General features: G+C 40.6%; 1 protein-coding gene across 4 annotated transcripts in view; it reads left to right on the top strand.

Annotated features, from left to right (window-relative positions):
- The window catches only part of YIPF6 (Yip1 domain family member 6), a 55745-nt gene that overhangs the window by 15867 nt on the left and 27490 nt on the right, over positions 1-12388 (top strand). For all 4 annotated transcript variants that reach the window (XM_079765076.1, XM_079765077.1, XM_079765075.1 and 1 more), the window contains exons 2-3: positions 10621-10749; positions 11736-11814. In XM_079765076.1, the coding sequence (XP_079621202.1) occupies positions 10621-10749; positions 11736-11814 (208 nt within the window). The remainder of the gene's footprint in view (positions 1-10620; positions 10750-11735; positions 11815-12388) is intronic.

The raw sequence follows: 12388 nt of genomic DNA on the forward strand, positions 1-12388 counted from the left end.
GGCCACTCAGTATATATATATGTCTATCTATCTGTCTATCTATCTATCTAGATAGATAGATAGATAGATATAAATTCCTTTCCCTTTATTCTATCTATGTATTCATCTATGCATCTATGTTGGTCAAAGAATAGAGAGTAGATAGGCCTGAGTTCGTGATTGAAACTTATTAGGCTATTAGTAGAAAACAAGAACAAGCGAGGAGAGTAAAAACAGCAAGAAAAAAACACACAGAAAAACAACCAAACTAACAGTCAAACGAACAACAACAAGACAGAAAGAAAGAAACGGAAAGAAAAGGAAAAAAATTGGGGTAATGAAGAAAGAGAAGAGAAAAGTGTGCATGGACTTGGAGCAGGGGAGAGGAAATTAGATATATGAGTAAGATCAATTTTTAATGGAGTTAAAAGAAACAATAGAGAAAAAGTAAAGCAGAATAGTGTAAGAGAAATAGGACAAAAAAGGGGAAAAGTGAGGAAGAGTGTTGGCATAAAGGAAAAAATTGAGGTAGAGTAAAATAATGCAAAAATATAAATAGAATGTAGAACACGAATCCAACAATAAAATAAAGTAAAATAAAATAAAGAAAATTAAAATAAAACTTTGAAAAAAGGTAAAATAATAGTAATAATAAAAATAAAAAATAAAAATATAAAAATGAAATAAAGTGTGAAAAAAATTCATTTCTTAAGTAAAAGATAAAAAATAAAGAAGTGAAGTAGTGAAGGTCATTCACTTCAGTGGAGCTTCAGTGATCCATGGGGGCTGGTTTAAGACTTCTGTCTACTGTTCTGCCTGGCACATCTGTTTACTGTCAAGTAGTTAGCACAGTGTTGAAGTTCCCTGCGATCCACCGCTCCTCTGGGTCATAAGCCACAAACTTGTTTTCAAGCCGGCGGGATCTCTCTGCTCACTTTGTTTCTCTGCCTGCCTTCAGTTGTATTTACACAAGAGTCAATTTCTGACACAACCCCTGGGTAGCAGTGTTTTTGTATTAGTTTCTGGGATCAAATGGCCCCTCAACCCATTGTTTAGATTCTTCTTTCCCTGTTGCACTTAATACTGGGTAGGAAGGATGGACTGACTCAGAGCTGGTTTCCTGCTTGTCTTTCCTTATTCTTATCCCCAGTTTCCATAAAAACAACTTCCCCCTGCAGTCTTGGTGAGTGTTTTTAATTGGGAGATTCTATATACTGGGCTTAGCAAGCAAAAGCAAGGAAGTAAAAAAGACAAAGGAACCGCGTTGACTTGTGTCTTTCCCCCCCTGGCACTGGGCAGCAGGTATAGAACTTCAGGCTGCCTTTCTGGGCACAGCACAGTCTCCCACAGCTGTAGGCTTAAATCTAGAGTCCCTCTGTGCCAGCAGCCCTGTGGACTCCCTTCCACATTTGAGGGCTACACTGACCCCAAGGGCCGCGGATTTGGTGTAGCGCAGTCTCCCTCTGAGACTCTAGTCCCCGCTGTGCGTGTTTGTCCCTCTAACCTGGATCCCAGATATCACCTCTCTCTAGGTCAGTGGTTCGCAAACTCATTAGTCAACAGAGCCAAATATCAACAGTACAATGATTGAAATTTCTTTTGAGAGCCAAATTTTTTAAACTTCTTCTAATGCCACTTCTTCAAAATAGACTCGCCCAGGCCGTGGTATTTGGTGGAAGAGCCACACTCAAGGGGCCAAAGAGCTGCATGTGGTTTGAGAGCCGCAGTTTGCTGACCATGGCTCTAGGTGATCTCTGACCTTTCTGTTCACGGATTTCCTCACCAGCTGTGTTTAATTTGCCAATTCTGGGTGTTATTCAATTCAGCTGTTCCTTCTATCTGCTCTTTGAGAAGGCGCAAGACCTGTTCACCTATTTGGCCTCCTCCTTGTTTCTCCCCTGGACATACTTTTTAGGTGCCCACAGCAGGGAGGCTGGAGTCTTTGTGTTTGTGGGTTCGCAGCTGAGGCAACTGGTCCCTAGGCGATGTGGTTGTAGGGTCCCAGGAGGTATCCAAGGTCTCCCCGGTTGAAGGTAAGGCTGGGCTTCTGACCACAGCCACTCTCCCCTTCAAGATGGCACGGTCTCTGCGGCAGAGCTGGCTTCTCCGGGACAGATTTCAGCAGCAGTAGAGGCTGCCCATGCAGCAGAGCTGGTCCACCAGTCCCCGACAGTCCTGTTTAATATAACTGTCCCTCACTCACAAATAGAGACACTCCCTGCACATCCACACACTCTCCTTGCACTCTCTCACATACTATCTTGCAGCCTGCAGTCCCGTTGGCCGCCATCTTGGATCCCCCTCATGATCATTTCTGAGTGTTTTAAAACAAATTCCAGACTTAACACGTCACCTAGAAATACTTCAGTATGTTTCTCTAACAGGTAGGGACTTTTCTTCTTCATCTTTTTTTTCTTTTTCATTCTTATCACATATAACAAAACTAATAATTCCTTGCCCTGGCTGGTTTGACTCAGTGATTAGAGCATTGGCCCTTGTACTTAAGGGTGGCAGGTTCAATTCTGATCAAGTACACGTACCTGGGTTGCAGACTTGATCCCCAGTCCTGGTCTGGGCGTGTGCGGGAGGCAGCCAATCGATGTGTCTCTCTCACTTCGATGTTTCTCTCTCTCTGTCTCTCCCCCTGCCTTTCATTCTCTCTAAAAAAAAATTAATAGGAAAAATATCCTCAAGTGAGGATTAGCAACAACAACAAAAACAAAAACCCCATAGCTTTGCACACTGGCAGTATCGTAGTCAATGAGGTTTATATGAGGCGCGCTTATTGCTAATTGAAACAAACAAACAAACAAAAACCCGGCTATTAATTATTATTCCTTAATATCATCTAATCTATGTTCATCTCTCAATTTTCTAAAAAACAAAAATGCTTTTACAGTGTGTCCAAATCAGGATTCAAACAAGTTCAACAAATTGCATTTGGTTAGTGTCTCTTAAGTCTCTTTTAATATGTGTGTTCTTCTCTTTTAAATAATTGATTTGTTTAAATTCAGTCATTTGTCTTGTTGAATTCTCCACTTTCTGTATATGGCCCATTGTATCCTTGTGGTATGTGTAGTGTAGTCCTCTATCCACATATTTCCTGTAAAGTCTTAAGATCTAGAGGCTTTATTATATTTAGGTTCATTCTGGTTGGGGAAGTGGGGCAAAAATTTTTTTAAAAACTTAGATGAGCCCTTAAATTAAGATTGTTTGTTTTTAAACTTTTTATTAAGAAAAATTTCAGACATATACAAAAGTAGAATGGTGAAATGGACCCTCAAGTACATAACTTCAATAATTACCAATTTATGGCAATCTTCTTTCTTCTATATCCTATTCACCTCCCTTCTATACTATGTTTTAAATTGATTTTTGCCGAAAAAGTGGGGGAGGGGAGGGGAGGGGAGAGAGAAAGAAATGTAGATGTGAGAGAGAAACATCAATCAGTTGTCTCCCATATGCACCCTGACGGGATCAAACCCATAACCTAGGTATGTGCCCTAACTGGGAATTTTACCTGCCACCTTTTGGTGTATGGGACAATGCTCCAACCAATTGAGCCACACCAGCCAGGGAGCTTTCTGAATTACTTTGAAGCAAATCTTGGGCATCGATACATTAGTAAATATTTATTTATTTACTTATTTATTATTATTTTTTTTTACATTTTGCCTTCATTACTTATTTATTTACTTATTTATTTTTATTATATTTTTTAATTTAATAAATCTTTATTGTTCAGATTATTACAATTGTTCCTTTTTTTCCCCATAGCTCCCCTCCACCAGGTTCCTACCCCACCCTCTGCCCTTACTTCCCCCCCACTGTCCTCATCCCATAGGTGTATGCTTTTTGTCCAGTCTTTTCCCGAACCCCACACTCCCCTTTTCCTCCAAGAATTGTCAGTCCACTCCCTTTCTATGCCCCTGATTCTATTATATTCACCAGTTAATACTGTTCATCAGATTTTTTATTCCCTTGGTTTTTAGATTTACTTGTTGATAAGTATTTGTTGTTCATAATTTTTATCTTTATCTTTTTCTTCTTCTTCCTCTTCTTAAAGAATACCTTTCAGCATTTCATATAATTCTGGTTTGGCGGTGATGAACTCCTTTAGCTTTTTCTTATCTGTGAAGCTCTTTATCTGATCTTCAATTCTGAATGATAGCTTTGGTGGGTAGAGTAATTTTGGTTGTAGGTTCTTGCTATTCATCACTTTGAATATTTCTTGCCATTCCCGTCTGGCCTGCATAGTTTCTGTTGAGAAATCAGCTGACGATCGTATGGGTGCTCCCTTGTAGATAACTGTTTTTCTCTTGCTGCTTTTAATATTCTCTATTTGTCTTTTGCTCTTGGCATTTTAATTATGATGTGTCTTGGTGTGGTCCTCTTTGGATTCCTTTTGTTTGGGGTTCTCTGCCCTTCCTGGACTTGTAAGTCTATTTCTTTCACCACGTGGGGGAAGTTTTTTGTCATTATTTCTTCAAATAGGTTTTCAATATCTTGCTCTCTCTCTTCTGGCACCCGCATAATTCTGATGTTGGTACGCTTGAAGTTGTCCCAGAGGCTCCTTACAATATTTTCATATTTTTGGATTCTTTTTTATTTTTGCTTTTCCGGTTGAGTGTTTTTTGCTTCTTTGTATTTCAAATCTTTGACTTGATTCTTACGTTTCTCTAGTCTGCTGTTAGATCTCTGTATAATATTTTTTATTTCAGTCAGTGTATACTTAATTTCTAGTTGTTCCTTATTCATATCCTCGAGGGTCTCACTAAATTTATCGGCAGTTTTTAGAAGATTCTTGAGTAACCTTATAACCATGGTTTTGAACTCTATATCCAGTCGTTTGCTTTCCTCCATTTCTTTTATTTGTGGTCTATTTCTTTGTCTCTGCATTTTGGCTGCTTCCCTTAGTTGATAGAGTGGCTTTGTGTCCTAGGTGTCCTACAGGGCCCAGTGGCTCAGCCTCCCCAGTTACCTGAGGTGGACACTCTTGGTGCACCCCTTTGTGAGCTGTGCACATTCTTGTTGTAGTTAAGCCTTGATTGTTGTTGGTATCACTGGGAAGAATTGACCTCCAGGCCAATTGGCTGTGAGGATCAGCTGTGTCTACGCTGGGAGAACTTCTGTGCTGGAGACACCCTTATGAGACAAGACTTTCAAAAGCCTCTGTGCTCAGCTTGGATGGGGCGGAGTCTCAGGGCAGAGCAGACAGCATTAGTTTCCCGTCAGCTCTTTCCTAATAGGCCCCTGTGTCTCAGTGTCCCGTGGTAACCGCTGCAAGCACCTCTGAGAGAATGTCGCCCTCGAGTTCCGCCTGCTGCCAGACAGTCCAGTTACTCCCTAAATGAGCCTGCGTCCCCAGAGTCTTGCCTGGAACTGGAGTTCAATGCAGTCGGAGCTTTTGTCTCCCTCCCGCTTGAGAAAGCCAGCTGCGTACTCAGTTGCTCGCCCTCTCCGCGTACGCACCTCGGTACCTCTGCCTTCCGCAGTTCCTGTGAGTCTCAGTGTGCTTTTTACTTTCCTGACAGTCCAGTTTCTCCCCGTATGAGTCTGGGTCTTTAGATTCTTGCCCAGAACTGGAGTTTAGTGAAGTTGGGAGCTTTTGTCTCCCTCCCGATTGAGAAGGCAGCCGCACACTCAGTTGCCAGTCCTCTCCGCGTGCGCGTCTCAGTACCTCCTGCAGCTCCTCTGAGTCTCCTGCAGCTCCTCTGAGTCTCAGTGTGCTTTTCTCTTTTCTTCTTGTTGTAGAATTTCCACTCAGCCAGCCTTCCTGTGGTTCTGGATGATGTCCGTTTTGTCTTTTAGTTGTAGTTTTGAAATTGTGTGAGGCAGCAGTTTAGGTGTTTACCTATGCCGCCATCTCAATCGTTGTACTGTTGATATTTGGCTCTGTTGACTAATGAGTTTGCCGACCACTGCACTAGAGGCCCAGTGCACAAAATTTGTGCACGGGAGGCAGGGGCGTCCCTCAGCCTGGCCTGCACCCTCTCCAATCCAGGACCCTTCAGGAGATGTCTGACTGCCTCTCGCATTCCGGACCACTGGTTCCTAACCGCTCACCTGCCTGCCTTCCTGATCGCCCCTAAGTCTTCTGCCTGCTTGCCTGATCATCCCTAACCACCTCTGCCTGCCTGATTTCCCCTAACCACCTCTGCCTGCCTGCCTGATCACCCCAAACTGCTCTCCTACCAGCCTGATTGCCCCTAACTGCTCCCCTGCTGGATTGATCACCCCTAACTGCCTCTGCCTCGCCCCGCACCCAAGACCCAGATTCCCTCCTTTGGCCGGTTGCAGGCACCCAGGAACCAGGCCGGCCACAGCCGCAAGGTACTGTAGGTGGACAGCTTTGCTCAGGCCACAGCCGCATGTGCTAATGCCTGGGACCATGGAGTGGGTGGCTTGTCCCTCTCCCAGGCTGCAGGAGCATGCGCAGCTGTTGGCACCCGGGACCGTGGGGTAGGCGGCTTGTCCCTCTCCTGGGCCACAGGTGCAGACGCAGCCGCTGGCGCCCAGTACTGTGGGGTGGATGTCTTGTTTCTCTCCAAGGCTTCAGCCTGGCTGGTCCGCATTCCTCTCTCATGAGCTCATTTGTGCCTGGCTGGTCCCCATTCCTCTCTCCCCAGTGTTGATTTTCTGAGCCGTTACAACATTACGGTGTGAGGGTATGACGACCATTTGCATATTAGCTCTTTATTATATACGATGTCCTGTCTATGTTTTCTTTTTAAACTCTTCTCTTTCTGTTTTAGTGTGGATAATTGTGGCTGTCCTATCACTAATTTCTTTCTTTGGCTCTGTTGAGTCTACTGATAAAGGCTGTTAAAGGCATTCTTCATCTGTTACTGGGTTTATTTATTTATATCATTACCCTTTGACCTTTACAGTTTCCATCTCTTTGCAGAAGTTAATCATAGTTTGTGCATACACCTTTTTACTAGTGCTTTTTAAAAATTTAATATGTTAATTTGTTGATTTCTAGAGAGAGAGCAAGAGAGAGGGAAAGGAGATAAACATCAATGTGAGAGTGAAACATCGATCGGCTGCCTCCTGCATGCCCCCTATTGGGGTTTGAGCCCTTAACCCGGGCATGTGCCTTACCAGGAATTGAACCAGCAAATTTTCAGTGCACAGGATGATGCCCAACCAACTGAGCCACACCGGCCAGAGCTTTACTAGTGCTTTTTTAACATATTAATTACAGTTATTGAAATATTTTCTTCTGCTAATGACAACATTTGGGTCATCTCAGTCTGGTTTTATTGATTGCTTTGTTTTGTCACAGTGGGTTTTGTGTGTGTGGATGGGAGTGCATGTTTGTGGGGATAATTTTTTATTGAATACTGGGCATCATTTAAAGATCAGTAGAGACATCCTGGGAATGATACAAGTTTTCTGCTATATTGTTACTATGGGAGTTAAGTCAATCTAGTCAGGAGTTTTGCTGTCTTCGTGGTTTGCTACAGATGAGCTAGTATGCATGTCCAATCTCTTCTTGGAAGCACCTGTCTTTCCTTAGATTTCATTTAGGATATTTGGTAGCCCTATAATCAGCTCTCTGATGGGTTCAAGGAAAGTTATAATTTTATCTTTTATCTACTTTTTTCTCATTGTTCTGGTGGGAGGGATGCTCTTTCCAGCTTTCTACATCCTAATCAGAAGGAAAATTACAGTGTTGTAAAGCCATTTGAAATCATTGCTTTCTACTAATTTGACATACAGTAGATTCATTTGTTCAAATTTTCTTTCAGTTTTAAGGGACTGCTTTTAAATTTAAATTTTTTCATATTCATGTGAACTATTTTTATGATTTCAAGTCTCTATCTATATATATAATAGAGAAATATGCTAATTAACCAGGACGCCGTAACGGGTTGACCGGACAGGAGGAGGTTGTGTGTGTAGCATCTGGGGCGGGGCGGCAGGGGCCTCCACACTCCAGTGCTGGGGGAGGGCCTCATCAGCAGTGGCTGTGATGGCTTCAAGGGCTGGAGAGGGAGGCAGGGCCAGACCAGCAGTGGCCACGGCTGCTGCGGGGCCCGGGGAATGAGGCAGGGCCGGACCAGCGACTCGAGGGTAGGCGGCGCTGTGCGATTTTGAATCGCGCGCTGGGCTCCTAGTCTATAAGTAAAAGCCTAATATGCAAATTGTCCCCTCAGGGTTCGACCAGGAGTTCGATCACTTGCTATGATGTGTGCTGACCACCTCGGGGTGGTGTGGAACCAAGGAAGGCCCCAGCCAGCAGCTGGCAGCCGGGGAAGGGAGGCCCCGGCCAGCAGCCAGAAGGCCCTGATCGGCCTTGATCGCTGGCCAGGCCTAGGGACCCTACCTGTGCACGAATTTCATGCACTGGGCCTCTAATATATACAGAACAATATGTATTCAGAGAAGCTTTACTTCTCTCCCTGTCTCCTCAACCTTATTTTCTCCTTTTCTCAGTAGGCTGCCTCATTAAAACAAAAATCATAATTTATTTCTTACATTACATATGATTGTTTCTTACACATTTCTTCCATTTAAAAGATAACATTCAGATATATGTAAGTATTTGTGTCTCCTTTTTCTTAGGTAAATGGTAGCATATATGGTATATAAACTTTTCTCCACATTGTTTTTTTTTTAATTTAAAACTTCACAATAGTTCTTTAGAGACATTCTCATTTCTTCCTACAGCTGCATAGTACTCCATTATGTAGACATACCATACTTGATTCAACTAGTTCTCTGTTGATGAGCATTTGGTTATTCTCAGGTTTTTTGCTTTTGCAAATAGTTTTGTGATGAATAGCCTTGTGTATGTCTGTTTGTATTTTTTGCCATTTTATCTTTAGACTCCTCTAAAAGTAGCATTGGAGAGTTAATAAGTGATTCATATACACTTGTGAGATATTGCCAGATTTATTTTCAATAGAGCATAATACCATTTTGCATCCCCACAGAAATGTGTGAGTGTTCTTTTCTCTGAAGAGTATGTTGAGAAACTTTAGAATTTTTGCCAGTCTAACAGGTGGAGATTTAAAGGAAGGGAGAGGGAGCGAGACATAGAAACATCAATGATGAGAGAGAATCATTGATTGGTTGCCTCCTGCAAGCCCCCTACTGGGGATTGAGCCTGCAACCAGGCATGTGCCCTGACCTGGAATTGAACCTCCTGGTTCATAAATTGACTCTCAACCACTAAGCCACACCGGCTGGGTGAAGTGGAGATTTTTATTTCAAGAAGTTTTAATTTGTATTTTTCTTGAGAGTATGATTGAGAAGTTGCTTTTTATAAGTTCTTTGAACACCCTTATTTTTCTTAAAATTTCAGTATACTTGTATTTTATAAACATACAACTGTTGCCCAGAAAAATTTTCTGCCCGTTGGGCCAAAAACCATATAAGAAGGTACTTCTTCTGTTTTCTTAGTGATTTGTAGATTCCAGAGTTTTAGTCACAATAATCAAATTTGGCAGGTGACCGTAAGAGTTTAAAGGTTTGCAAATTTGCAGTTCACTTTGGAAATATTACTTGATCTGTGGTTGCCAGGTAACCTGGTAAAAAGAGTGTAGATCAAGGTGGATGCCTCTGGAAAAAAATAAGGATGGAGTGGGTCAGTGGGCAATAAAAAGGGGACCTCTGTAATACTTTCAACAATAAAGATAAACTTAAAAAAAACCACATAATATCCCAGAAAAAAAGGGTGTGTGTGTGTAGATCAGGATGTATTTTGCTATTTCCCTGTTCTTCCCAGTTACCCTTTGGCTTCACATGATGCTCCATTTTAGCTAGCAGAGGCCACTAAGGAGTAGAAGTGCAACAGAATTGTGGCTTTGCTAAAATATGATTGCTGAAAGGTCACCAATAGCCCTGTGGTCTTGCTAGCTTGTGTCATGTGAAGATTTCATGCTTGGAATAAACCAAATTGCTGGAAGCCAATTCCAGTATGTCGTAATTGCAAGAGTTTCATCGAAAGGTTGATGGAACTTGGGGACTCAACAAGGGCTGAGTCGCATATGCTATTGCCTATTGGGAATGGCTAAAGGCATTTTTCCAAACTTGAAAAGGATGATTGTTTGCTGTCAGACAGCTCAGGGCATCTTAATCTACATGTTATTGCCTCCTACTGGCCAAACACCTGAACAGCCGTAGGCTATTCCCCAATCTGACAATGCTTCTGTATAGAAACCCTACCCTTTGAAGTGTATATCTCCACCTTGCTGTAGGAAAATTTGTGTTAATAAAAAGTAAGGGGTCTTGAGACAAAGAGAACTTGGTTTCTTTAGCCAGGATCATCTGACCTCCAATGCCTTTCAAAATTATCTTTCGTCTCTGGACTCTTACTTAAGTTACACATAGCCTTTCTCGAGATTGCTGAACCCTTCTTAATGCCAGAACAAGAACCCTGGCACCAAATATTTGAGGGCAAGAAGTGTCTATTTCATTTGCATTATAAATTTTTTCCATTATATGCCATTTCCTTTGAATTAAAAGGAATAAACATTTGAGATTTTAGGTAACTATATTGTTTGTCTGGTGAGCTTTTACTTTAAAAACTGTATAAAACCCTACAAAAAGACATAGTCCCTACTCTCTAAGAAATGGTGACACCTTGGAGGAATGACAGGCTTTTAATGTTTTTTTTCTAACTCTTATCAGTTTGCAGGCCTTTCAGAAATATCTATCTCACAAGACATCCCTGTGGAAGGAGAAATCACCATTCCTATGAGATCTCGCATTCGGGAATTTGACAGCTCCACATTAAATGAATCGGTTCAGAATACCATTGTAAGTTAGACTAGTTAAGAGAATTTCTGTTCAATGTCAGGGGACTAAATAGCTAATAGCTCTTTGTAATATTTTTGTTTAGTTCATTTGATCTTCAGTATATTTTATTTATTGAAATTTCAGATTCTCTCCTCGAGAAATATTTGGCACAGGCTTTCTGGAAATCAGTTTGGCTATAATGTCTATTAAGAATCTTAAAATTTCCAAATATTTTTATGCTGCTCATTCTGCTTCTCCAGATATAGTATAAAGACAGTTTTTTAAATAGGAAACTATTTTTTAAAAATACTGAGAAATATTAATATGCAAAGATATTCATTACAGCATTCTTTATAATAGGGGAAAGTTGAAGAACAGGTTAAGTTATGTTACACCTATGTGGTAGAATGCTAAACAACCATTAAAAATCATATTTACACAGAATTATTAATGATATGAGGAAATTTCTAGGTGAAAATTTAGGATGGAGTTATCTCAACTATATTTTGAGTGGTTATATTACCATACCCTTTCTCAAATGTCTTGATTATTAGTTAATCTGGCTTCTAAGGTTTATTTGCCAGTTAAATTGGGAATGTTGAAAATTAATTTATTTTATCTATTGTGGAGAATATGGTGGCTAGGGAGCAGGCTAATTGGCCCTTGGGATGTCATTATGTATAAACTGAAAGCCAGATGCTATGTTTTACAGAACAGATTTTAGTTTCTATAAGTAATGTATTAGGAGGGCTATATTTCTCTTTTATAGAATTTTAAAAATCAAAACAGAACCGGTGGATATGGTAAAGAGATGTAAGCTTAAGGAGTTAATAGAAAAAAAACCTGCCTCTGGGTTGTATAGTGAAAGGGCTGAACTAGAATTTTAGCTCTAAAATTCAACAAAGGCCTCCCAGGAGATTGAAATAAAGGAGATTTTAGCAAATTAAATTAGGGGGCTGCCTGGCAACCTTGGTTCTCACAATATAATAGTTGTGTATGTCTTTCAGATGCGTGATCTAAAAGCTGTTGGGAAAAAATTCATGCATGTTTTGTACCCAAGGAAAAGTAATACTCTCTTGAGAGATTGTAAGTATGAGGTTTTTGAGGTTTTCTCATCATATCTTATCCTAAGTACTTTATAAGGCACAGGCTTTGTGGTAGAAAAAAAAAACTGACATCATTTTGAAATATGAAAAAGTATATAAATGAAATTTTTGGAAGAAGTTAAAAATTTAGAATGGAATTTCAGAGATTGTCCTCAACAATAAATATACATACACTATATCCTCACCTGCTATAATTGACACTGTAAAAAGTATTTCTAGAAGCTGTGAACACATAGGGACTTTGTTCAACCAAAGAGTTAACAATCCCCAAGGAAAAGGCAAAATGTTCAACTGTTAAATTAGAATAATAGCTAATACCCGTTAAGGGTTAACAAATTAATAGTACCTTTATTGACATTTCTATTTTTAGAACTATCATTTAATCTGATGACTGCTTTCTTTGTTCAAGATTTCTATCGACAATGTTTGCAATAAATTATGCTGTTATTTAGAATTCTTCAAATTGTTAGACCTTTTTATTTTCTTATCAAGTATTCTTGGTTTTCTTAGTATCCTTTGTTAGAAAACTTGAATTTGAGAATAGTAACAATTAT

Source organism: Cnephaeus nilssonii (genome assembly GCF_951640355.1).
Source record: "Cnephaeus nilssonii genome assembly, chromosome: X".
NCBI lineage: Eukaryota > Metazoa > Chordata > Mammalia > Chiroptera > Vespertilionidae > Cnephaeus > Cnephaeus nilssonii.